This window comes from Empidonax traillii, unplaced genomic scaffold (genome assembly GCF_003031625.1).
Source record: "Empidonax traillii isolate 1590-97213 ecotype Southwest subspecies unplaced genomic scaffold, ASM303162v1 scaffold474:size1423191, whole genome shotgun sequence".
Lineage (NCBI taxonomy): Eukaryota > Metazoa > Chordata > Aves > Passeriformes > Tyrannidae > Empidonax > Empidonax traillii.
The window spans coordinates 726809-753062 of record NW_020955667.1 but is presented as its reverse complement, the minus strand read 5'-3'; the positions used below and the strand labels follow the sequence as shown (position 1 = coordinate 753062).

General features: G+C 53.5%; 1 protein-coding gene across 1 annotated transcript in view; it reads right to left on the bottom strand.

Moving 5' to 3' along the window:
• The window catches only part of LMX1A (LIM homeobox transcription factor 1 alpha), a 41744-nt gene extending 20805 nt beyond the window's left edge, over window positions 1-20939 (bottom strand). Inside the window, exons 1-2 of the mRNA XM_027895892.1 lie at window positions 20864-20939; window positions 20081-20267 (exon numbers count right to left, since the gene is read on the bottom strand). Of these exons, the coding sequence (XP_027751693.1) occupies window positions 20081-20267; window positions 20864-20939 (263 nt within the window). The remainder of the gene's footprint in view (window positions 1-20080; window positions 20268-20863) is intronic.
• Between the last annotated feature and the right edge of the window lie 5315 nt (window positions 20940-26254).

Here is a 26254-nt window from a genome sequence, read left to right as displayed (position 1 = left end):
CAAGTGGCTCAGTGAGCAGGGCAGTCTGCAAGGCTTCACCAGGAGAGTGGAAAAAGGACCAGCATCACATGCTGGTGGGTCAACAGGGCATCCTGCTGGGGTGGACTAGCGCCGTGTAGGGAAAAAAAGTATCCCAAGGAGAACCATTAAATGCAACTTGAATTCATCTGACACCTGAGCTTGGGAAGCCCCACTGCACGAACGTTTCCCCTCTGAGCTGCTCTGTGCCTGGTTCCCAGAGGGATCTACCCTATATGGGAAGGCAAAAGATGTGTGCCCCTCTGGGTGTGCTGAAGCCCCCCATGTCTCCTCCATCACATGCCCTCCTGGACCACTTGATGAAAACTGCCCCATCACTGTTTTATGGGCCATGGGATGAGGGGCGGACCCTGAAGGTGGAACACCTTGGTGGTCCCAGTCCTGATATCACTGCTAGTCTACACTTAATAGTGAAAGGGATAGAATTGTTTTCTTGTAAGAAAATATTAGAACTAAACAACCAAAATGGGGTAACCCAAGTGCCTTTCTTACAGAGATCCTCATGGACTTGTGCCTCTTGGTACAAACCAGGTGGCTGCAAAAGCAGACAGGACAGAAGTGATTATAGTGGGAGGATGGTGGGGTTGCAGTTAGTCTCACATTGCTCTGGGAGCCCCAAATGAGAAAGATAAAATGGCACGAAGCCTCCCTTCAGCAGTGACCCTAACCTCTCAATTCCAGTGGCAGGAAGGATTTTACCCATCCCTGAGATACACAGAGTGAAGAGGAGAGCTCAGACAGGCTCGCTTGATCTCTGCAGCTCTGCTGCACCAACAGCTCCTTCTGCCAAATAAGAAAACAGCAGCTGACAGGATTGCAGGGAAAGGGCTGGGCTCATTAAAACACCCTTCACCCTGACACACAGCTGCTCCTTCGCCTCTCAGAGTCCTACACCCCCAAACCCTGGTGTTCCCCAGCTGGCATCCCCAGGAGTCCCTGTCTCCTCTCCCAGTGCCTGACAATCCAGGCAGACCAAACAGGACCTGAGTCACTGCCACTTGTCCCCACCACTTGGGGACAAGGAAAGTCACACCAGCCATGTCACAGTGTCTCCTCCAAATGGCTGCGGTCACCTCTGATGTCTCAGAGCTCAAGCCCTTGCCTGGACTATTTGAAGGGTTTAAAAATAGAACCAATTCAAGAGAAACCCAGAATTCTAACCCACCAGGACCAGTCCTACAGCAAGCACAAGCTCTGGGCTGTGTAGCTGACCCACAATGGGAAGGGGCCGGAGTTTTACTGTCCAAAGGGGGATTGAAAGTGGTTCCTGATGCTCAAGGATCTGGAGGCAGGCAGGGAGGAGGGGAGTAGCTTTCCTGTGATTTGTGGGCTGCTCTTGGGCTGTCCTTGCTGCCAGGTCTTGGGCAATTTGATGACTTTTGTTGCAAACTGGAAGAACAGGACACATATGCGAAGGAGGAAACTTGCATTCCTCTCGCCTAAGAAATCCCTTCTCACTTTCCCCCAAATCACACATACACCCAATCTCAGCCTCTCCGGGCTGGCTTGGACACCAGCTCCCCTCCCACACCCAGATGACCTACTCGTCCAGAAATGGCCAGGGCCCGCGGCTGGGGCGTTATTATCCTCTCCTCCTTCCCTTCCCACGTCCTGCCTGCACAGCCCTGCTGACAGCCAGGGCAGGCAGGGGAACCCTGCACCTTCCGCTGTTGAGCCAAGGGGTGCAAAACTGCAAATAAAAACAGCCCCTCCCAGCAGCACTGGCGCAAAGGGGACCCCAACACCTCCAAAGCTCACCCCAGCCCCTCTGCAAGCTGCATCCCAAGCACCTCCACACCGCCTCTTCCAGAGACGTTGGCGGGGGCCTGCAAATGTGGATGTTGTATTTCTCTGTCCCTGTTTCCCAGAAAACAATCTACAGCGGCCATTCTCTGCCTCTGGGAGTGGCGGTCCCCAAAGCCAGACATGGATGTGACCCAGTGGGTGGCTGGACATAGTAGGGGACGTGGCACACCAGGCCACCACACCTTGATTTCTGCAGCATCACCCTTCCTCAGGTGGCTCCTCTGTCCCTGGAAGTCCTCTGCGGGATGCAGAGGTGGGAAAGGACTCACACAAAGCTGAAACACAGCGGTAACATCACCTCAGCCATGAGGCCGTGTATGCACAGGCAGAAAGCCAAAGCCAGCCCAAGTCCACTGTGAAAGCCTGTGGGGAAGGTATGTGCCAGGAGGAAAACCATCTGAGCAGAGTCCAAATCAAAGCAACACAGAGCCCCTGGCTAGGGAACCAAATGCCAAGAGGTTCTCCCTGCTTATTTCCACAGTGTGTTACAAACTGAAGCCTAAGGATGTCACCTGCTGAACACCTTCTGAGGCGGGGAATGCAAAGAGTGACCTGCACGTGATCAGCATGGAAAGGTTCCTCCAAGCCACCCTGGTGAGAAAGCAGGGGACTCATTCCAAAATAGCCTCCCCATCCTTGTGGCCACCACAAGGTACTTCCTACATCTAACTACATCTCAGAGAAGGCATCTATAAGGCAGATTAAAACTCACCTCCACAAGAAAACCCCATCCCCCAGGGCCAGCCATGCTACTCTGGGGAGCCTCTCAAGGGGGAAAAAGTAAAGCTGAGACCTCACATGAGAACTGAGGGGAGAAGCCCAGCAGCCCTGGGTTAAGCAAGACTCTGCAATCTGGTTGTGGGGCACTTGCCTCTGCAATCTTGGCTTTGCACAGGGGTTTGCAGGTCCATTTAACAAAGTGAGACAGAAAATTGGACACCAGTGCCTGCTCAGTGGAGGGAGAGCCACCCTGCTCCAGGCCCATCTCACTGGGGCCTCCTGAATTTCGACTCCCCCTTTCTATTGGAGAATGAAGACAAACTCCAAGATCAGATCCAGGCCAAACACAACCTCACACGTGCTCAAGAGGAAAGATCAGCGCTGGAGGGGTAGGAACAAAGAAGAGTCCTCACACAGACCTTTCCACCCACATTTCCACACCCTGCTGGATATAGGGCTTCCTAGCTGGGGTGGGACCCTTCTGGGTAAGAGGAGAAAAGGCTTTGGGGTGGATCCTGCCATTTCCTATTCCAGGAAAGCCAGAGCCTCTTTGAACTCTGTCCTTCTGCTGGAGAGAGTGAAATCTGGAGACACAAAAACACACGCCCCAGTGCTAATTTAGACTTACACCTTCCCCAGTGTCAAGCACTGGCATCCTGAAAACATCCCCGACCTGTGCTTGTGCCAGACAATTCCACAACAGACGGACAAGCGGGATGTGATCTGCTACGCCAACATTAACAGGCAGACGAATATCAGCCACTAGATTTGATCTTTCAAGCCCCAGTGCCTTGCCCCTGGCAGCCAGCAAGACTATTATTACGACTCAAGGCAGCCTGGCCTCTGCTTTCCCTGCAAGCAGTGCCCCATGGAAGGATGTGTAATTCCCACCACGGTGCCCCTCATTGCATAGATATTGGATTTGGGAAATACTTTTTTGCTGCAGGCGAAACAGCTCCTTTCCCACACCTGCCCTTTCAAATGAGAGTGGTTTAACACTGTTTGCTGAGGGGAAAAAAAGCCACCGGCATCCCTGAAGCTGGCCCAACCCCATCTCTCTGGTGTGGGGGGGTTGAGGAAGAGCAAACCAGCAGAGGTAGCAAGCAAATGAAAGGTGTTGCTGGAGGGGGGAGGCAGCAAACAGCCCCACGTGCCAGCACCTCCCTGTGAAATAGTTCAGCAGCCCCACTCAGGGGCTGGGGAGTTGGCAAGGAGGGGCTGAGGCCCCCCAGAAACCTGCAAACAGCTTTAGGACAGCTCAGGGCAGGAGCAGAGAGGTGGATTATACACCAGGGCAGATTGTGAAAGTGAGGTAGACACCATCACCCTTGCTCTAGCAGCCAAGTGCCCTTCTGAAGTGTCTCCCTGAGCTCAGCAGAGGCACAGGACCACCAAAGACGCCCACACAAAAGGCTTCAAGGTGCCACAGTGCTGCTCAATAGCCATCCTCGACCCAGCACAAAACAGCCCCCTCCTGGGCTGCTCTTCCAGGAACCCCTGCAGCTTTACAATGCACCTTTGGATGTAACAGGACCCTGTTTGCTCTCTAGTGTCACGTGTAAAACACAAACGCTCCGATAATCTCATTTTCCAGGTCGTAAACTCACTCGTCGGTTGCTGAGGTAAGGACGCGTGGGGGCCTCCCCCCACCACGCTGTTCTGATGATCTCGAGGTCCTCAGTGGGGAATCGTGCCCTGTTTCTGCAAACTATGATCTAACCTAATTCCCTCCATCTCATTACTTCAGGATTTACAACACACAACCTCCCCTGAAATGGTTTCTGGTAAATTCTTTGAAAGCTCTTCTGGTCCTCACATCATCATCAGGGTCAGCCACGCATTAATGGCAAAGCATTTACGTGCCAGGTAACTCGTTCCCCAGCAAGTGAGTTTGCTTATGCTTTTTAAATTCAGGAAGCAATTAATAGTTGCCACAAAAGCAACGTGCTTGTCTTGGGTGAGGGCCATAAAGCCCTGGCGTGCCTTGGGGAATTCCGATGCCTCCGTCTCCACAGGCCGCTTCCACAAGTGTGGTGGTTGCAAGGTAAATTGTAATGCTGAACACCTGATGCTGGGAAATCTTCATGCACCCACTAACCTGAAAAGCTGTGACTCCAACTTCCTGAGCCAGCTTCAGGTGACTATTTTAGGAAAGAGCATGGCAAGCATTGAAAAGTCGAACAAACACAAGACCTGAGCATCTTCCAGCTTTCCTTAGAGCCAGAGAGGCACTCTGGCAGCGAAGATAGGGGAGGACTTCGCTGAATCCCCTGACTCTGGGACTTGCAGCTTTAAAAGCAAAAAAGCCACAGATAATGCAGATGAAGCCAGTCTCCCAGCAGAATCTGTGGCTGTGATGAGCCATCCTCTACAAAGGTGGAAAACCATGGTCCCTTGAGTTCAGCATGCTCTGCTCACACTGAAAACCCAGTCCCTGGGGCTAAGCATTCCCCACTCACCAAAAAACCCCAATCCCCAGAGCACAGCATCCTCCACTCATGCTGAACAACTGCAGCACCTGGAAAGCAGAGGCAGAAGCATCCACCCCATGGTTCTTCCTCCATCCTGACCAGCACAGATATCTCTCAGGGAAAGAGGATCCACTCACTGCCTCCCACTAAAACCATCAGCTGGCTGAAGAGCTCCCCAGGTTTTAGGAGACAAGCTCCCTTTCCACGCTGGCCCCCTTGCAGCCATCAGAAAGCAATGATTTCCAGGCTCACCCCTCTGCACTAGACTTCAACCAGCTGCAGACAGGCCCAAGCATATCCTCTTCCTAATCCTTCATGCACAATCCCTAGACAGTCCCTGGCTTTTATTATTTTCTGGCAGGAGAGAGCACCACGTTAACCCCTGTGTGCAGGCTGCAGCCCGAGCATCTCTCAGCACATCCCAACTTGGGTCCAAATTATAAATGAAACGTTCGTGCAACCAGAGAACTGGTGAGGGCCAATTGCCCATTAATATTTTAAACATTTAATTCTTATTTAACGATCTGTCCAAACATTCCCTTCTAATTGCTTGATAAAGTGATGGGCCTAAAACATTTATTTATTGATAGAGACCATGGGAGCCCCGTCCCTTGGGGATGGCTATGCTTTCCTGTGGGATGTTGAAAGCCAAGGTACAGAGCAGGCAGCAGCATCACTGGTTATCCATCGAGACAAGGACCCTGAGCTCCTCTCCTCTGCCAGCAGACCCTTCCCTACTCAGCAGTTCCCTCAGCTTAAGGGATACAAGACAAATTCCTTACTGGGACACGTTTTAAAGCATGGTGAGTGAGAGAGGATTGTCATCATGTATGCTGGAAGGTCCTGTCCTTGGCATGATGCTGTAAAACTCTCAGGGGATAGAGCTGCACCTGCACAGGTTCTGGCTAAAGGCAGTTTCCAGATGTGGAGATTGTGTGTTGGTGGCACACAAGACACGGGCAGGGTTTGCATCCCAGGAGCCTACCTGCAAGGGGGGATCCTGAGATGGGACCTGCAGCCTCACCAGATGGGAGCAAAACAGCCTCCATTTCCAAGCCTGAGCTCCCAAAGTGCTGGAGGCTTTACCCCAGGAGGGAGCAGAGCCCGGTGAGAGGCCCAGGAGCCAGGAGAGGTTGCAGCCAGGAGCTGCCCCTCCAGCCCCAAGCTCAGCACTGACCTTGAAATGCGGGGCGGGCGCCTGCCATCGCTGGCATCATATGATCTGTTACAAAACACGACGGGCTCTACTTAGAGGTTACACGCCGCAGGACAAATTTAACACCCGAGAGCGTTCCCGATCCCACTGCAAGAATTCCTGGCAGGGGCTCAGTAATCGCCCACTACTGTAAGTGGCCAAGTGCCATCGCATTGGTTTGGCTCCAGGACCTTGTTCCTTACTTCTGGTGGGAGAGACAGTTCAGCTGATGGATGACACCACACAACATGATGCATTCCCCAGGGGCAGGTGGGCCTTGAACCAGAGAGCAAAGGGAATCTGGAAGAGATGCTGTTCCCAAATGCCTTCACTTGTCTGAGAAGGTATTTAAGGGCTGCAATTAAAAACTTGCATTGAAGGCAGCCTGACTATGCCACTCTCTCCATAAAGAGATCCTTGGCAACAAGGATGGGAGCATCATCTTCAGAAGAACAAGCAAATAGAATGAAGGCATCCTCAAAGGATGCCCAGTCCACAGAGGCCAATGGCTGGGGAATTTCTGGCCCAGCCATGAGAAATAAAATCTCAATGCTAGGAGAAACTGTTCCTGCTGTACACGAGCTCTTCCAGAGCCACGCTGGCTGGTTTCGGAGGTGGAGCAGGCAGATGCTACTCTGAAGCAGAGCTGGGGAACAGCACAGGGCAGGCAGGGTGGGAGAGCCTCTCCCAGCATCAGATCTGGTCACAGCTCAGCAGCGAGCCAGACCCTGCCGCTCCCTCCTCCTCCTCCTCCTCTCCTTCCCTTTCCTTTCGACTGGCCCCATCCCCGCATTTCTGGAGCGGCAAGAGTCAGCTCTGCCGATGCTGCTGAAGGGCCCTGAGCCAACTCCAGCTATAACCTCAGAATAAAAACATCAGCTCTGAAACACAGCAACGGGAAAAACAGACAGGCGGCCACGTGTGCGCACATGAGGACTCATGTGATCAGGAGAGCTCCCACTTTAGCAGTGAGGTTTGCAGTCATGAGCAATTTGGACTCTGATTCTGGGGAAGAGGGACCCTGGATTTGGTTAGGATGGACTCACAGTGAGTGGGAAGGATGGTGTTTCCTTCCAGCCCCTGTGAGCACAAACCCAGGACCTGCTGCTCCTATTCCAGTTTGCCCTCGAGCCCACACCACCATCCAGGCCAGTGAGAGCGCTGCTGTGACAGGCAGGTGAGGATGTTCAGAGCAGGGCTGTGTCAGGCCAGGCTGCGGGTGCCCCCCAGCACCTCCTGGGAAGAAAAGACTGGGTTGGGAGCAGCAGCGTGGAGGCGATGGAGCCGGGTCACACCAGTGACAAGACGACAGAAAACGTCGTCGGGTCAGCAGCTATTTTTATCTGCAAGGACCAACACTTAATACTCTCCTATCTCCCACAAAATGTCACTTGAGCTCTGGCAGAAAGTTTACACCGCTCGCAGACAAGGGCTGAAACCCGAGCACGTAATCCCTGCTCCAGTCAGAAGTTTTAGTGGGATTCGCAGCGTCTGGACAGGGGAAGCTGAGAAAAAAAAAATCCCTTTCCCCTGAGAAATGATGGCCTGTGGCAGAGGAGAAACGGGAAAGGCAGGTCCCCTCCTGGCACCATGTCCCTCTGAAGAGCCACCCACCACATCTGCAAGGCACAAGGCACTTTGTGAGCCCTGGAGCTACACTGTGGCCTCCTCACCAATTCAACCAGATTTTAGCTACCCTTAGAGGGTCTTCAGCAGAGGGAGAAATGGAGAAAGCAAGGCATTCAACACCCTGCTCACTAAATGCCACAGTCCCCAGGGAGATGAAGGGCCAGGAGGAGAAGAGTGAGTTGGGCAGAACCCACAGGGGGATTTTGCAGAAGGTCGGGGGCAGGACACCTCCTCAAGATATCACTGCCACTCTTCCTGGTGAGTCCCCTCTCTCCACCAAGCAGCTCTAATTACTTCAAACACTTCCCCCACTCCTCTCCCACCTCCTTCCCCTCTCATACCGAAGCCCAGACCCAGATATGCCTGAGGTGTGAGGAAAAGAGGCTTTCCTCACTTAATAAAGCCAAGGTAGAGAAACGCCGTTATTAACAGCAGCCTGGCTCCCCCTCCCTGCCCACGGCAGGAATATTGCACCGGTGATCCCACGGGAGCACCCGGGCGCTGCCCTGACAGCAGATGCAATAACACATCCCTGGAGCTGCCCTTTCATATTGCAGTGAGTGTAAACGCCAGGAGGGTCCACTCCCAGGTCCCCCCTTACATCACAAGCAGTGTTTAGCAGTAGGGATGGATGGATATCTCCTCCCTGGTCAGGCGTGGCATAGCTGGGATTTGGGACAGCATCCTCCAGAGGGCTCTGTCCAGGAGGGCAGAAGAACGGGGAGCAAAGAGCTCCAGGCAGGGACTGCAGCAGGATAAAACATGTTGTGGCACAGATGTGTCCAGCATGCTCAGAAAATGAGGGTACTGTGCTAAGGGTTTCCACAGAAACTCACAGGAGGCGAATTTCAGAAGGGATAAAAGGCACAAGCTCATGTGTGCCTTGGAGCTGCCCCTCAGCTGCCCCCAGGAGGTTTTTTTCACATCACAGTTGTTTTTGTTTTTTTTTTTTTTTTTTTGTTTGTTTGTTTGTTTTTTTTTGTTGTGTTTTTTTGTTGTTGGTTTTTTTTTTTTTTTTAGATTAAAAAGACTGGACAAAGCAGACAGGATGGAGATACAGGCAAGGAGAGGAGCCAGCAGAGGACAGGGCTGGGCAAGCCCCGGTGGGCTCCACAGCCCCCCGGAATGCTGTGGGAAGAAAAGGGACGGCCGTGGCTTCCCAGCAGGACGCACAGCAACTCGGCACAAGCACATAATAGATAGTGACAAGGAAAATCAGCTCCACTAGCCCAAGAAATCTTCTCTTACAGCAAGGAGTGGAGTAAAAACCTCAGGGAATATCCTGGAGAGGCAAAACTCACATTCCTGAGATGGCCAAGAAGTGATCACATCTATCCCCCTCCATCTCCCATTTCTAAGAGCCATTTCTGAAGCATCACCGGCCAAGAAACTTTGGTTCATTGGATGTGGTTAAAGAGAAAAACGCACACAAAAAACCTTATAGCTGAAACTTAAATGGTCTCCAAAAACATCCTGCATATTTTTAAGGACACTAAGGAAATTCACTTTTTTTTTCCCCCCCGTTTTTTGGACTTAAAAAAATGCCTCGAGGGAAAAAGTTATTTAGAACTACTTAGGAAACACAAAGGATAAAAAGCCTGTAATTATTTCTCTGCCAAGGGCTTGTCAGTTTGAAAATCCCCGCTCTTGAACCACTAATCCTTATGGAAAAAAAAATGCAGCGCCGGCAAGATGCGTCGTTGGTTGACTTTTGCTGCACTTTTCCAGCACAAAGACGCTAAAGGGAAAGGCACAGATTTGGGTGTCATTTCATTAGCACCTTTCACCCACAATGTGCCTGAGACATGTCCTTGGCTGACTAGGGAGAGCTGCAAAGCACCACCCCAAGGCTGCTCTGCCTGGGAATGGTGCTCTGCAGCCATCGGGGAGGGAAGGACCAAGGCTGACACTTGGAGGCAGAAGTGCCAAAACAGGCAAAAATAAATCAGTTCAAGGTGGGGGTATACTTACTTTAAAAGCCAAGGATCCAGGGAGTTCCTAGGATTTTTTTTGTTATGTGGTTGGAAATAGCATAAAGACATTACTGGCAGAGAAACAGCACTTCCTCTGGAGAATGGGGATGGGCCATCCCAGCAGAGCTGGGTGGATTTGGGCCTCTGGTTTAGCAGCCAGATTCATCACTTCACGTCCTCCTGCCTGGATAAGGATGGGTGGTATCAGTGCCTCTGAACCTGGTTGGTCACGGAGAAACAATGCCATGGAGCTGATTGTGTCCCACCCCAGCAACCCTCCCCAGCCTGGAGCATCTCTGACAGGCACTGACAGAAGGGAGTTCCACCAGACAGAGTGGGTGAGCCACTGGGATGCTGCTGCACCCCAGCACCCATCCAGCAGCACGGCCTGGGCTTGGAGGTGCAGAGCAGAAGGCATCTGGTATAGCAGGGGCCTGAAAAGTTTGTCCCTGTCATGGGCAGCCCTCCCCCTGCCAAGCATAAATATCTCTCCTGGAACTACATTCCCCGTGCAGGGCCCTTCACCCATCCCTGATGTCTTCTTTCATTACTTTCTCCTAATCCATCTCCATAACAGCACCTCCCATCAACGTGGGTTTTAATGTCCTTGAGGTAATGCATGCAGGAAGCCTCTCCTCCCTTCTGGTTAACCCTCCTTCCTGGGGCCAGAGCTGAAACAAGCTGGGACTCAAGAGCCCAGCCTACAAGACTTCAAGCTTCATTAAACTTTTAAGTCAGTCCACTGAGGTTGCTCTCTCAGCCTTTCGTAATTATGGATGCAGAAGGAAGGAGCAGCATTCACCTGAGCAGGCATCAAGGAGATTCAAACACTTAATGGCTTTCCTAACCAAGCTCCCACATCCACATCACTGTTTGAAAGGATCTGCTCGATATCACTCCTGTGAGCACCCTCTGTGAGCAGAGATGGTGAGAATATTTATAATTCATTATTTCGGCTCCCCACCACCAACCCAGCTGGCCACACATTTGGCACAAGTGAAACTCAAGACACACAAGCCTGGGCTGCCCCACCACTCCAGACTCCACAGGTATCCAACCCAAGAGGATAGCTGGGCTCATGGATGCTGTTCAGGTGAGAAACATCTTGCTCTGCCTGCAGCCAAGACCTGGAGTTCAACATCTCCACTGGAAAATTCAGGCCTTTGCTTGGCTGAATCCTGTGCTCCAGAGGAGTCTCTTCCTCCCCTTCAGCCCTTCCAGGAGCCTACAGAAAGTGGTCTGTAAGTGGAGAGGAGACACTCAGGCCCTTCTCAACACCCAGTGCAGGGCTGGGGTCCTGCACACCTGACATACACACAGCACAGCTGCCGCTCCCTCCTCTCGTGTTGACTGGATGGTCTTCTCCAAGACCAGAAACCGAAAAGATGCCCCAGAAGTATGTTGCAAGGCAGTTCCAAACTGGCATCAACACAGAAGTCATTGGGCAAGGGTTTTGGGTTTGTGCCTTGACAAATACCTACCTCCACTATCAGCACCCATGAAATTATTCATCAAAATCACCCCCATGGAGGCAACTGCAAGCACGTGCCATTTCCCTCCTCTTGTTTAGATAAATCACTGCAGAGGTTAGCGACTTTTTGCATAGCTAAGAAATAGTTTTCCAGGAATAAAGACTTAGCAGGGCCAACAAATGTCAAGCAGAAATTTTGACAATAAAAGCATCCCTATGATTTTAAAATGGCAGAGGTTGGAGGCAAGAAACGACAACACTGACTCTTTCAAACAAAAAAAAGCTGCAGCAGCTGAGAACTGCCTTCAGGTCCTTTAAGCTATTTCTCTCTCCTTTCCAAGCTTTTCATGCCAAAAGCTTCCCTGAGCTTTCAACAGCAAAGAGAAAATTCCCACCTTGGGCGATGCTATACAGTGAAAAATCAACTTAAAACATGGCCCCACTAGCCTCAGGCAGGGAAGAAGTCGTCCTCAGTACACACAGACTCCAGGTTCACCCAAGGAGCTCTGAAACACAAAATCAGAGGAGAGGAAGCACCTCCCAAAGAGATCAATCACATCCAAACAGTGATTCTCGGCGAACGGTTCTTGCCTCTTGTTGTGTTTTTAAGACCCCGCTTTGCTCCCTTGCAGGTCAGAGAACCTTGCCCAGGGGGATTTTAGGGGCTCTCCACCCCACTGAGATGGTCGGTTGTCATTCCAGAGGAACAGACGTACCGGGGAGAGAGATTTTGCACGGTGCCGGCGGGGGCGGAGGACAATGGGCTGAGCAGCGATGGTCCCGTGAAAAGGGATTTGTTCCGCTGTCAAGGACAGCATTAGGAAATGAAGCCCACGAGGAAAGAAGAGGGGTAGGGAGCGGCAAGAGACAATGTATGGACAACAGTGACAGGGAGACAGCTGGGAAGGATCAATGCTGAGCCCTGATGGGCTTGCAAAGCACAAGTACTGGCTGAGGAAGCCCCGTCCAGCACCCTCTGCCCTTCCAGGCGTTTGCCCCAAGGAAGACAGGATGCCTCCATGCAGGGTGAACAGTAACCCTCGGACAAGGATAAGCATCCCTGCCTCCTGGGATGTGCTGGGATACAGAGGAGAGCAGTTCTCTTACTGATTTGCACCTTCTCCTATCGATCCGTACCTGAACCATGCCGATTGATGCCCGGGAGAAGCTGGTATCCCTGCAACACAAGCTCTCAATCACCTTCGGTCAAAGGTAGCCCAAGGTGGAAAACACAAAGGCAAGCACGACGTAAAAATCAGGCATATCCGGAGGGAGACTGAGAATTCATATCCAGCATTCAAACTTGCCCAGCAAGATGCTCAAAACTGTTATGATGATGATGAAAAAAGCCCTTTTTAGCTAGATTCATATTTCCAGCTCCATTTCAGGGGTGAAGGAGCCAAGTCTCAGCATTTTCTCCCACATTCAACCACGGCCCACGGTACCCAGACCAGGCACCAGCATAGGAGACCTGAACCCCAAACAGGATCATATTCATGGGCATAGGAAATACTCTACTGAAAACAGGTAAGGGCATGCAAGTATAGAGTGCAATAGGAGAAAATAAATTGTTTGCATTGAATACAACATGATTTCCCCCCTGTATTAAGAAACACACATCGTCCTCCTGAAAACTCCAAGCTTTGTGGGATAAACCCCTATTTTCAGGTATCCAGTCTACAAAACATGTAGGATCCTGAAGGATCCCTGACAGGCTGAAGAAATTGGCCTTTTTTTACCAAGACCCCAACAAGACAGATAAGCAAGAAGACAGAGCCACCTGATACAAAACACCCAAAATAAATGGAGCAGGGTACCACCAGCCCAACACTGTGTCCCTGCTGCTCACACAGCCCCGGCATAGCACCATGCAGTCTCTCCCCCGCCTTTTGCAAAAGCTTCGGCCTCTGGCTGTCCGTAAATATTTGGGGTAGGAAGCCACGGATTACAGAACCCCTCTCCTGGGCAACCAAGGTTTCATGGTCTTAAAAAAAAACACCACAAAAACAAACACCAAACCTCAAACAGAGCTGCAATGGGATGCCTGCCGGTTTCACAGAGACACGCAAGACAACCCAGGAGCATCCTTTGCCCCTGAGGAGCAAGGAGAAGATAACCAGAGACCAGCTGCCTTCTTTCTGCCTAGGCAGTATTCCTTCCAAGTTAAAAGTGTCGAGGAGCAAAGCTGAAGTCCCAGGCCAGCATCACAGTGGCCACAGGCTGGCACACATCTGCTCAGGGTTTGCTGTTTCAGGGAGCGCCACTAGAACCCCTCACCTCTCCCCTTCTGAAATCTCAACCAAATATACAGGAATTCAAATTTCTCATAACAACACATTAATGAAAAAAAGAAAAAAAAAAAAAAAGGTTGATCAACACCAGGATTTCACCCTAGTAAAATCCGAATTATTTTCTCCTTGCTTTAAATATATTCTTCACTCCTGTTACGGAGGAGGTGCTCGATTAAACTGAAGGCAGAGGCACAATCCTCCAGCCCAGGCCCCTTCTCCCCGCTTCACATTTGCATCTGTAGAGGGCACGAGCCAGAGATAAAACAGAGCACAAAGGGACAAAGAGCACCTTGCAAAGAAAAACACGCAGGACACTTCTCTCATTCCCACCTCCCTCCATCTCGGCAGAAGCCTCTTCTTCTGCAGACATCCTCCAGCACTGAGGTGTGCAGAGTATCCCCCTGGCTGCACATCACAGGATTCACCAGAAGTGGGATACTGTGAATCCAGACCCAAATCTGATCCAAACCATTGGGGTTTCCCCCTCCTCAGCCAGAAGTAGGACTTGCACCTTTGTGAGCAGTAGAGACCAACTCTCACCCTGTAAAGTCCCATTTTACCCGCTCCAAGGCAGAGGGTGCTTTGGGGTCCCCCCACCCACAGCTGGGGTAAGTGTGCAGGATCAGAATCAGAAACCATAGGTTTGGGCATGCTGAGGCCACCTCACTGCTGCCAGTGGGGATGGGGGCAGCCAGTGGAGATCGGGCTCCCTGTCAGCACACGCAGCCACCGGCAAATCCTGCCCGCACGCTGAGCGGCCTTCAGCACAGCTCACACCCTAGACCACCATCTCCTCGGAAATCAGCTGGGGGTGACCTCACCACCGGATTCTGAGCCTGCTGGAAAGCTCCCCGAGGAAGCACAGAGCAAGAAACCAAACTGTAGGCTCTCTGAAATCCCCGGCTCAGCAAATCCCTGCCTGTGCCTGGTGGCTGCGAGCAGGTGAAGAACCGGCGAGGCGAGGGCTGGCGAGCTGGGGCAGGAGAGGACCCCAGCTGTCTCTCCAGCTGGTGGAGACAAAATTCTCATCAAAATGAAACAAACCCTTCTTTCTTCCCCAGTCGATTTCTTTTTGGTGCCTTCCTCAAGACTGCAAAAATCTGAAGTTCCCTCAGCTCTAAGTGCCCTGTCAGCACTCTATCTTTCCCTATGGGGTTGGGAAAGAAATAAAAAAGGAAAAAGGGGGGGGAAAACCCCAGAGTAGGTCCAAAATAAGATGACAGAAACCATGAAGAGTCCAAAGGATGCTCAGGGTGTGGCTCTGATGACACTGACCTGCAGTGTCCAGGGTCGCACTGCCAACAAGCAGGAGAAAGGGTGACCCCAAAGCCACCCCTGTCCCCACCACAGAGGGACAGATGACAAGTATATTCAACTCCCTCACCACTGACCTGCTGAACATCACTCCTTTCTAGGCCTTTCTATGAAACATTAATTGCAAGACACAAATCTAATTAAGGGCAAAGAAAAGGGGCAAGATTCCAAATCACTTCTCCATTCCCTCTGGAAAGGGGGAGCCCCGTGAGCAGAAGGCCAGGGGTCGACGGAGAGAGGCAAGGCGTATTTTGCTTGCCTGTGGATCCCACAGTGGCCTCAGTAATGCCACTCTCATCACTGCATCCCACTGCTTTCCTCCTTTTCCACCCCCCACTGGCACAACAAGGCAACTTAAAAAACAAAGGACCGGCACCTGTCCCAGCCTTGGCTGTACCAACCATGGTGGGGGCGAGGTCAGATTCAGCTGCCCCACAATCACACTCATCCCAGCCCCCGAAGAGTCAGTACATTTCCTCCAGGAGCTGTGGGTGAGGACAGAGAGGTGCTTGCTACAGGATATGAAGTGCTATGTGGGGATGAAGAGCAGGCAAGAGGGAAGGAAAGCACTAGAAAAAATGACTGAGGAATGGGAAAAGAAAGATCAGCAAGAGGAACATTGTGCCACAGAGCTGGTATGTGCACTGCTACCCCATCAAGACCAGCCTGACTGTTCCCAGCACCTGGCCAGCTGAAGAAACCCAAGTTAGTATCATCCTCTCCACAGGCTGCCCTACAAGAAGGGAAAAGGACCCACTGTTGCAGTCTAGCTGGGCTGACAAGTGGCTCTCTGGAGGGACAGTTCTCTCCCATCAGTCACAAAAAGCACAGAAGTCCCACTTCTCCAGGCAAGCTAAGGCAAAGGGCTGTGAATCACCAGGACAAACCCACCAGACCATAGCAACTCTCCAGCTGGTGGGACCAGGCTGTGCTAAAGTGTCCAGCATCACCTTCTTCGTTCAATCCGTTTGGGATTATCCCCTTTCAGCCCTTCCAGGCTGGGGAAGCAGCGCCAAGGTTTGCAGCTAATTGCGCAATTACATTCATTACCCACGTTAAGCAAGATAAACAGCCACCATGCTCCAAACCTCTTCCCCCTCTCTCCTCTACAGCAGCAGCTGCCAGAGAAGCCTCCAGTGGGTGAGAGGAGCCTGCGCTGCCCTGAGCCGGAAGAACCATCCGTGGCCTGGCAGGACCACACTGCCAGGGATTCAGGATCATCCCCCATATGAAGATCCTGAGTATGATTTTAAAACCCAACACCAATGGGTTTCTCTGCACGCGTGTTCTTTTGTGTGCACGTTCGGAGGGTGGAAGGATCATTTTTTTTTTTTCCCTTTGCAACCGGATGTGACTTCTCATTTTATTTCACAAAGGAGGAGGTGGAGGCACCCACGCAACCCCATGACTCGGGGACCAGGGGATTTCGGAGCCAAGTAAGGGGAGCTTTGCGATGACGGCGCAGAATCTGGCAACAGCACAGAGCCATCAAGCCGTGCGAAGACAGGGCGAGCATCACACAACTGCCTCCCTCGGCCGGGGAGCCCAGCATGGTGGTGGCGGCTCAGGGGCTGCAGCCGCCCCTCCACTGCCGGCGCCCACATGCCAGGCCTGCTCCGAGATGTGCTGGCCATCTGCTCCTGCCAGCCGGGGCTGGGGCCGGGGCTCTGCGCCGTGGCTGGGGACGTGCCAAGCCGTCCCGCCGTCGCCACGCTCCCCAGCTGCGCCCCCCGTCACGACCGCACCGCTGTCAGCGCTCCCGGCCCCAGAACCGGCCGGCGGGGTTTCCGCACACCACCGGCATCACCTGCAGTGGCGATGCCCCTGTGGCTCCAGGTCCTCCCCATGGCTCTGGCTCTGTCTGGCCCATGCAAAACCCCTGTGAAACACCTCTAGGCAGGCAGGGCTCAGCCATTCCTGTCCCCACGCAGATTTTCAGCTCCTGGAGCAGTCACCACTCTTCCTGTTGCTTCCAGCACTCCTCCCCCATTTATGGCCAGGTTTAATATTGCCCCCCAAATCTGCCACCACAAAGGCCCATTCCCCTGACCACCATCACAGGGGCCCCACGGCCGGGCCGTGTCCCTGGGGCCACTTTGCAGTCAGGGAGCCGGCCAGGGCGAAGCCTGAACCTTGTCATAGTTGAGAGTTATCAGGTTTGGACAAGCGCCGGGGGCTGCCGCGGGACTCGGGATGTTCTGTAACGAACGTCCTCTGCCCCAAATAGACGCTGTCCCAGGGGCACAGGCTTGAGCCGTCCCTCTCCAGGAGTCCTCCCAACCAGTGCTGGGGAAACTGCTCCAGGAGTGACCCCCAACTCCCCACGTTCCCAGTCGGCATCGCTATCCGAACTGCCCGTGGGTCCTGCGCTGCAGTACCCCAAAGCAGCGCTGGCCTGGCATCCTCAATCTTTAGCTCATCCCTCTCCAAGTCCTCTCCCAAGGTCTTCCTCTTTATGACAGACGAAGAAATGTAAAACATGTGTTTTAACAAATTATCCCTCAATTTCGAGAGTCCAGCAAGTCAGATGCTCGCTTAAACCCATCTGTAACACTTTCCATGGGTGTATTTATAACTAAAGGCATAACTCTGTGGTCTCACACTCTGCCATTAACCCTCTGCAACCTTGTTACAGACTAAGCACAAACAGAGAGTAAAGAAATGTGTTGGAAAATACTGCACCTCCTCATCTCGGGCAAAACACCCCAACAGTCACATCTGAAAGAGAAATCTCTTCTTTCCAATTGAAAAAAAAAAAAGAAAAAAAAAGAAAAGAAAAGAAAAAACACAACACAACCCCAAAACACCAACACCACAACAGTGGTAGGTTGGATCCTGACAGCTTCCCCAACACCCCCAGCATTTCACCCACAGACACCCCAGCCCTCCCACACGGCAAGCTCTGCTGTGTCCACAGAGAGGCCTCGGGAGCCCGGCTACGCCGCTGCCGCAGGGACCATCGGCCGCCTTTACACCACCACACTGCACAAGGAGTGTCAGTCACTTGTGGTAATTAACCAGCTACCGGCTCGAGATAATGAGCTCAGTCTGAGAGCAGCAGCTCTTGCTCTGCGTGTTTCACACTGAAACCTCCATTATCGGCATCGGCACCGCAGCCGGAGCGGGCACAGAGCTCCTGCTCCCGGGAAAATGCTCAGGCCTAAGACAGGACAGGCAGTTCGGGCAAAGAAAGAATGATTTTTGTTAAATACAGAGTAATATGTAAGGCTCGGCAAAGCCCAAACAGCTCTTTGGGACTCTGCTCCGCATCCTTGCTGTCACCAGGTAAGGAGTCAGAGCATCAGCACAGCAGAGAACGCTGACAGGGGGATGGAAAAAAAGGGACACAGATCTGCAACCCCATGCCAAAATAATGAAATAAAAATAAATTCAAGGGGACAATAACATGATAGCAAGGGGCAGGCGGGTGCAGGTGGGGGACAGGCCAGCAGCAGTTCAGGGCTAAAACCACCACACCTCAGGGAAACCGCCCGTCAGAGAGCCTGCTCCCCAGCTCAAGGAAAAGTCACCCACCTAAACACAACTTGGAAATAACCAGGATAAATGGTGCTACCACTGGAGCCCAGGAATAATTTGAGACTTTTTTTTTTTCCTGCAATCATCTTTGTCCACCCCAACAGTGAGATGGGCACAGCAAGAAGCCAACTGCAGCACTGATTTCTTTCATGGCCAAGAGACATCAAGATGAGCATTTCAGGTTGGAGCCACTTCCAGAGCTTGGAAGCTGCGGTCAAGATTAAAATCCACACATGCTCCAAGCTGGAAAGGCATTTCTGGGTAATGTTCACCCCAATTCCCCCTCAATGCTCCAAACAGAAACACCAATAAAGCAGAAAACAAGAATTAAATTGTGTTGGAAATGTATGGAAACCAGTAGCCAAATTTCTACGAACAAACGAGCAGCATGCCCAATTCCAACAGATTTTTGCCTACAAAAAAACCCACCCCGTAACACAGCTCTGTCCTTCCCACTCTGGCGGCAGTTAATTCTTCCGCTCTTTCGTAAACATTTGAAAACAAGGTCACGCGCACAAATTCTGCTTTCAATTTTCCTTGTATCCATAGTGATTAAACTCAGACCCACAATACGGGACTTAAAGGAGGAAAAAAAAACATTTAAAAAAAAAAAAATAAAAAAATTTAAAAAGGCCTGGAGCCAGGCTAGCCCCCCGGCACACTCGCCAACCCGCTGAAGGCCAGGGACGAGAGCGTTGCCGACGACTGCTTTTTCGTGTAACACTGACATGGGAATTAAATCCTCCAGGCTCCGGCAGCCCTGCTATCACCATAGTGAGGGATCCAGCCCCCCACCTACAACCTCCTCAAGAAGTGACCAGCTCGGAGGCAACAAAAATGTAATGGCTTCAAAACCCAGCCAGGGAGTGGGGTCCAGAAAGGACGGCAAGAGCGGGATGAGCAGGAAAAAACGAAAGCAGCTGCAGCAGAGGAAAGACTCAGCAGCCTTCTCCCCATTCCCACTGGAATGGTTTTCTTTAAAAAAAGGAAAAATAAATTTTCTCACTCTCTTTCCCCCCAGTTCCACACTTGTCAAAGGGGGAGTGTTGGGGCTGGAAGCTTTAACCACCTACATCCAAATTTCCTCTCCGTCATAGACCCCGGCACAGGGAAAGGCCCTGTGTGAAAGTCAACATTCCGAATTCAGCGGGGCCTTCCTTGGTCCCTCCCGAGTGCCTCAGTTTCCCCATCCAATCTGGGGGGAACAATAGCATTTCCCTGCCTGTAAGGATATTAGGAAAATAGCCTTGTCCAGCACTAAGTCAGGGAGAAAACAACATTCCTCCTCTAGACACTCAGAAGGAAAATAAAGCCAGAGGAGATAGGAAAACACTTGGCCCCATCCCTGAGCAGACCTGGGGTTTCCATGGCTCACAGGCTCCTGACAAAACATTCCTCAACTCCCAAGGCACAATCCGACCTCAACAAAACACCTCAAAAGAGAGAACCAGGGTGCACCGAAACTGTGGGGGAGAAGCACAACTCGCCGTGCAGCACAGTAAGGGCTGACACCTCTTGGGACACACAGGGCAGGGGAAGTGGGGAGCAGCGAGGGGACACCAGTCTTCCCACCCTGTCAGCAGGGCACTGGGAGCAGAGAAACGGGGGCTCTCCAGGGGCGGAGGGACACTTACTTCTCGTAGTCCAGCTTGCAGTAGAGCTTCTTGTCCCGGTAGAAGCAGGTGGTCTGCAGGGGCTCCTTGCAGGACGCGCACTGGACACACTGCTCGTGCCACAGGCTGTCGTTCAGGCGTAGCAAGAACCGGTCCGAAATCACTCGCTGACACCCTTCACAGACCGACTTGGGGGTCGCGGCTCTACCTGCGAGGAAGTACCCGGGGGTTGGGATGGGTGGAAGGAAAGGCAAGCCGGGGAAACGGGCTGGGTGAGGGACGGATGGGGGGGTCCTGCGGCTTTCGCTTCCCCCGCCCAGGCTGGTCGGTCGCGGGGGGACGGGGGAGTGTGGGTAGCTGCTGCGGGATCCACGGGGGACCTGTGCCTTAGGGCAGCTCCGAGGGGGGCACGCCGCCCCCAATTTCGTTCCTTTTGGAAAGGCGGCAGCGTCGCCGCAGCTCAGAGAGACGGCGGTTGTTTGAAGCCGATATTAAAACGAAGATAAAAAGAAAAAGTAAATTATTGACTGTTAGATACGAAGGAGAGACCCTCGATACATGGGGGTTAGGGGGGCACACAATTTAGTGCCATCGCGGAACGAACCGGGCGCAGGGAAGGCGGGCGCCGGGCGCACTCCCCGGGAGAAGGCAGCGGCGCGGCGCCGGGCAGGGCAGCGGGCAGGAACGAGCCGGTGAAAGCTGCTCTCGGGCCCCCCGGACCCCCTCGCCCATCGCTCGGGCCCGCCCGGCCGTGCCCCGCCCTGGGGGGGTCCCCGGGAAGGCAAGCGGGGTGCCCCAACTTACCCAGCAGCGAGGAGAAGGGGGCCGCGGGATCCAGGGCGCTCTGCAAACTCTCCTCCATCTTCAGCCCGTCCAGCATGGTGGGAAGACGGGCCGGGCGAGGGGCCGCGCCGCCCGCCTGTCAACACAGCCCGGACACACGGCGCTCAGCTCGGACACACGGCGCTCAGCTCGGACACCGGCCCCGCCGCCCCCGGCTGGGGCTTCCCCGCCGCGCCCGCCCGCCCGCTCCCCAGCGCCCCGCTCCCTCTTCCCTCCGAACGGGAGAACCCCCCGGGCCCCCGGCTCCGGCTGCGCAGCCGCTGTCCCGGGCGGGGTCGCAGCGTCCCCCCAGCCCCGCGGCCCCGACGTGGGGGGCGACCGGAGCCGTGCCCGCCGCGGCCGCGGCAAGGGAGGATACGGGGCTGCCGTCGGCAGGGCTCGGCCGCTTACCTGGGGCGGCCCGGGCGGTGCCTTCCTGCGGGGAGCCGGCGGGAGAGGCGTCCGCTCCTGGGGGCTCTTGCGGCGGGCCCTCCCTGCGCGGGCTGTCCCGTCCACCCCCGCCTCCCCGCCGCCGGGGCTGCCCGGGGTGCGGAGCGAGCCGCGACGCCCTGGACGGCACCGGAGCGGAGCTCACTAACCTGCGGGGAAGCACCCGTCCGACTGCTGCCAAGGCACATTTCCTGGAGCTGATACCTCCCTACCCGACCCCCACCCCCTGCCCTGCCCTGCCCTCCCCTCTCCACCCCACCCCACTCGGAATAAGTTTCCTCCCCGCTCTCCTACCTGGCGGCAGGCACCGGTCCCGCCACGCCTCGAGGGGCCGGCGGCGCTTCCCGGCTTCGGCGGGTACGGCCCAGATGCCCCGGCTCCACTTTACTCCCTGCCTTTTTTTCCTTCTTTTCCTTAAAAGCCAAAAAGACGAAAAAACCAAAAAATAAATGGTAGAGGGTGGTGCCCCACCACAGCGTCTCTCCTGCTAATGAAACCGGCTGGAATTAACTCCCCCTTCCAGGAGAAGCCCAGGCCGGGAGTTTTTGGTGAAAGCCGGTCCCCTGCCCGGGGCGGTCTCCGGTGAGGATGCGCTCCCCCGCGCCACTCATCGCCCCAGGCGCCCCGCTCCCGCTGCTCTGGAGTGTTTAAGGAAAAGGAGTGCTGGGAGGAGGGAAAAAAATAACAAAAAGAAACCCAAAGTCGGAGAGCTGCCCCGCAGGGCTCGTCGCCGGTGATCGCTGGCGCCGAGCAGGGCTCGGTCCGCTCCGGGCGCCGGTACCGCGGAGGAGGCGGCCCCGGGGAAGCGGCGCTCCGGCTCCGCCAAACCGCATCAGTTTCGGGGAGGGGAAACCCGCGGAGGGAAGGTCCCGCCCGGACGGGGAAGCTGGAAATTGGAGCCCTCCCGCAGTCCCGGCGCTTTCCCGTCCTGCCCGGCTCTCCCCTTCTTTCCTGCCTGGGGGAATTCGCTGTTTTTCGGGGAGTTTCACGGCCCCGCAGGCCGGTGCCGCCCGCTGCGGGGCTGGAGCCGCGTACCTGCCGCTGCCAGAGCAGCCTGGGCAGGGGGCCGCGACTTCCCCGGCACGTAGGACGGCTGGATCCCCCGTCTCCGGCTGGAGAGCGAGGACACGACTGCAGAGCTCCGAGGGACCTGCTATAGGATAATGGAGGATGGGAGGTTTTTAGGGGCCTTACCTCCTGTGTTTCCCGGTAACCTTGGTACCGGCGGCAGGAGCACTCCCAGCCCCTCCGTGGGGCATCGTCATCACCAAGTGTTCCCTGCACACAGATGATGTGGGTGATGCTGGGACCAAGGTCATGTCGTTTGGGAATTTGTAGGAAGGAGAGAGGCCACAAGTTAACACAGGTACCTCACCACCCTGCCAAATCCCATGGGAGATGGAAACAGTCTTGGGACAGCCCTATTGTATCCCAATATAACTACACTGGGAGCTCAGGCATTGGAAGCATTGATACCATCACACACAGCTCATCGTGAAACAGCTCTGACCCCTCACAAGCAGGAAGGCTGAGCTGCAGCTGGGAGGCACTGGGCTCTGATGCCTCCCATCTTTGGCTCTCTGGAAGGTCTCCGAGCAGCTCCAGCCAAGTTTCTGGGTAGCCAGATCCATCAGAGCTACTTTGCCAAGATATCAGCCCAGCAAGGACTGCAGCATGACCAGGAGCTCCAAGCACTGCATCGTGCTCATCCTGCTTCTGCAAACCAGCTGTGCAGGGCAGTAGATTTTCCTTACACAGCCAGGGGAGGTCAGCCCTGTGGGGTGGGAATAGTATCCATGAGCACTGCTAACAACTGTGTCCCTGTGCAGGACACCTTGCTTATATACTCATACCACCCACCCAATTTCCTCTGATCAGAGATGCAGGAGCAGCAAGGAGGCAAGTCGTTCCTTCCTAGATGTTGCCACCCCGTGGTGTGTTCCTCCTCCATGCGAGGATGGGTCTGCAGACTGCCTTACCTTGGAGCTCGCCTGCACAATTCCCAGCTCAGTCTGTGAAGGATCGATCAGGTTTGATGGCTGAGCCAGGTGTGTTACACCGAGGAGGCTGCAGCAGAGTGTTGCTGCTCATGATTTACACATCCACCAGTTTCCACACAGGTCAGAGGTACTGGAGCCCTCCTGGCCTGGTGCAAAGGATGGTCACCAGGTGAACCAGTAAAACATGCAACAAAACACGCCTTCACTGCGGCCAATTGGATTTACAAAAGATGAGAGAGTATTTTTAGGCAGCTCACTGCAGCCCCTGAGGACCAGGGTTTCTACGATTAGTTCACCAGGGGCTGAATTAGGTGCAGCATCCCCCATCAGCAGCTGAAGGGAATTAAACCGGAGGAGAAGGAGGACTAGGCTTTCTCCTTCTAGCTGTAGGGTCTGCAGGCAGCCAGGTGTTGCAAAATCTGGGTGGTCTGGGAAAACTGCATTAAGCAGAAGCTGCCAACCAAATTAATAAGGCCACAGCACCGGTAGAGGGGCTGCACATCTTCCCCAGCCATCACCCCACTGGGGCTGCCCAGCTGTCATGTTTTGTGCTGGTCCCCACTGCTCACTGCTGGAAGGAGATCAGCAGCACTCAGCTCCCAGGGCAGGTATCCACAGTCACGGCAACTGACACGGCTCCAGACAGCAGCAGCCAGATCCCTCCTCCAACATCACCTTAACTCTGCCCACTGAAGCAGATGCAGAACCACGCCGGGGCAGGGAGGGGCTGAACCCAGAAGCAGGCACACAGAAGACCAAGGAGGACGGTGGCTCCGAGCCACCTCCCCTAGGACAGGAGTCAGTGGGCCAGCTAGCCAGCATCTTGCAGGTGCCTTTAACGCCTGAAGCCAGCTTGACCCAGAAGACAAACACCTGCCCAGCACCAGAGATATCCCTCTACACCACTCATCCCTGAAAGGACCACACCTCCCTTTCCTTCTGCCATCCTCACAGCCCTTTATAGGTATCAGCTGCTGCACACCCAGCTGGGCTGGCCAGCCTGGCAGAGAGGCAAGCCAGAAACCAGCCCACATCCACAATGCTGTCAAATAGGTGACAAAATCCTCTCCTTTTCCCACTGAAATCCCCCGAACTAAGTATGTCTCAGGTAGAGTTTTAATTGCACTGAGAGCACAGGGAGAGAGATATGGGATAGCAGCCCCTGACCTTGCTTAGTTATAGGTTGGTCCTTGTCCACTAATGCTGATAAACACCTGGGGATTTATCAGGGCTTCTCTGTGACATGCTTTTCACCACAATGTACCTTGCCGTGGAATAAAAGCCATCATCCCCTGAAAGAGGATACACACACTGGTTCCCACTGCCATCAGCAGCTCTGGGGAGCCCCATTCTCATCAGTGTAATTCCTCCTCTTCCTCTGACTCCCCGTGCCCTCTAGTGCTCCAGGAGGTACCAAGTCAGCACAGTCTCCCCAGCCTTCCAGCTGGGTCTTTGATGGAACAGGAGGGACCCAGGAGGGATGGAGAAGGGATGAGCAGAGAAACCAGGCAGCAAAGAGAGCATCTCAGGGGAGTGGTGAAGGTGAAGGCAGTGCAGGGTCCAGTTCAGACAAGAGGTCATGGAGGAAAGTCCAGTGGTGGTGCCACTCGGTTCAGAGTCTCAACCTCAGTGTCTGAAAGTCATGTCAGGTCTATAGGACTTGCCCTTGAATCCATAAAATCAGCAAGGAGCTCAGAGCTGAACTGAACACAAACCAGCTCAAACTTTTATAGCTTGGAATTTATTTTTTTATTCCCAGTCCAAAAGTGCTGTTGTTGGACCTAAGCAGAAACTGAAGCAGCCACTACAGAACCCAAAACAGGGCAGGAAAACACACCACCTTGATTTCTGGGTGAGAAACAAATCCAGCTTAACACAAACAATGGAGTTGAAGGGTGTTTCATTTCCCAAGGTCCTCATCATAAGTGGCTAAACCCACTACTTGTTGAAGCCCCTTCCACAGAGCACTGCAGAGTGAGCAGCTCAGAATTAATAAATACTTTGACATGTTTGGTCTGTGCACCAAACCAAAGCTTGTCCGTGGTGGTGGGGACCTGCTGCTAACTCAGGAAACTCATGAGATGTAGGAAATGGTAGGAAAGAGAATACAGCCTTGCACCAGTCATTCCCAGAGCAAGGAAAAAAAATGTCCAAGCTTAATCTGAGGCTTTGAGAGGTTTCATGGGGTAACCAATGACTGGCTTTTCAGACAAAGTCGTGGCAAGACCCAGCAACTGGAATCTGACAAGAGCACAATTTGGAGGAGATAAGAGGAGCCAGGTTTCAGTAGGAAGGGCAGGTACCTGAGCCCTGTTACACTTTCCTCATTACAGCTGAACAGTGGCTGATGCCTGGATTTTGAAGGCACCATCATGGCATAGGTCTGCAAGGAAAAACAATCGCATTAGAAGGGACCTAAACTTTTCTTGATTTTTTGAGTTGTTCAGTGCTATTTTTTAATCATTTGTGCAGCTGTAACTCCACACAAGCTGGAACTGAACATACATGCGAGGAGGGAAGTTTTCCTTGGCTTATTCCATTATGGTGATTTCTACTATTTTACGAAAATCAGTTTTTTGCAGGGCTGCAGATTGAGTAAGCTCCAGCCATGCCAAGCTGCTGTTCTTCTGCAGCAACTCACCCTGAAGGAAAAGTACAACAGTGAGTTTCTGCTAACTGCTCTGGGATGTGTTGCTCAGGGTGCCCACAGAGACTCACCCCTCTGCATTGCAAGGCTTGGGGAAGTGCAGCTCTTGGGCAGCACTTTGACACCACTGTACAGAGGCCCACCCATGAATGAGGAATTGATGGTTAGGACCAAATCCAGGAGATGACATCAAACCTCAGGTTCCCAATGACTGCAGATGGAGCTCAGTTGTTTGATGACTCGTTTCCTCTGCACAGGACGCTTGTGTGCCAGTGA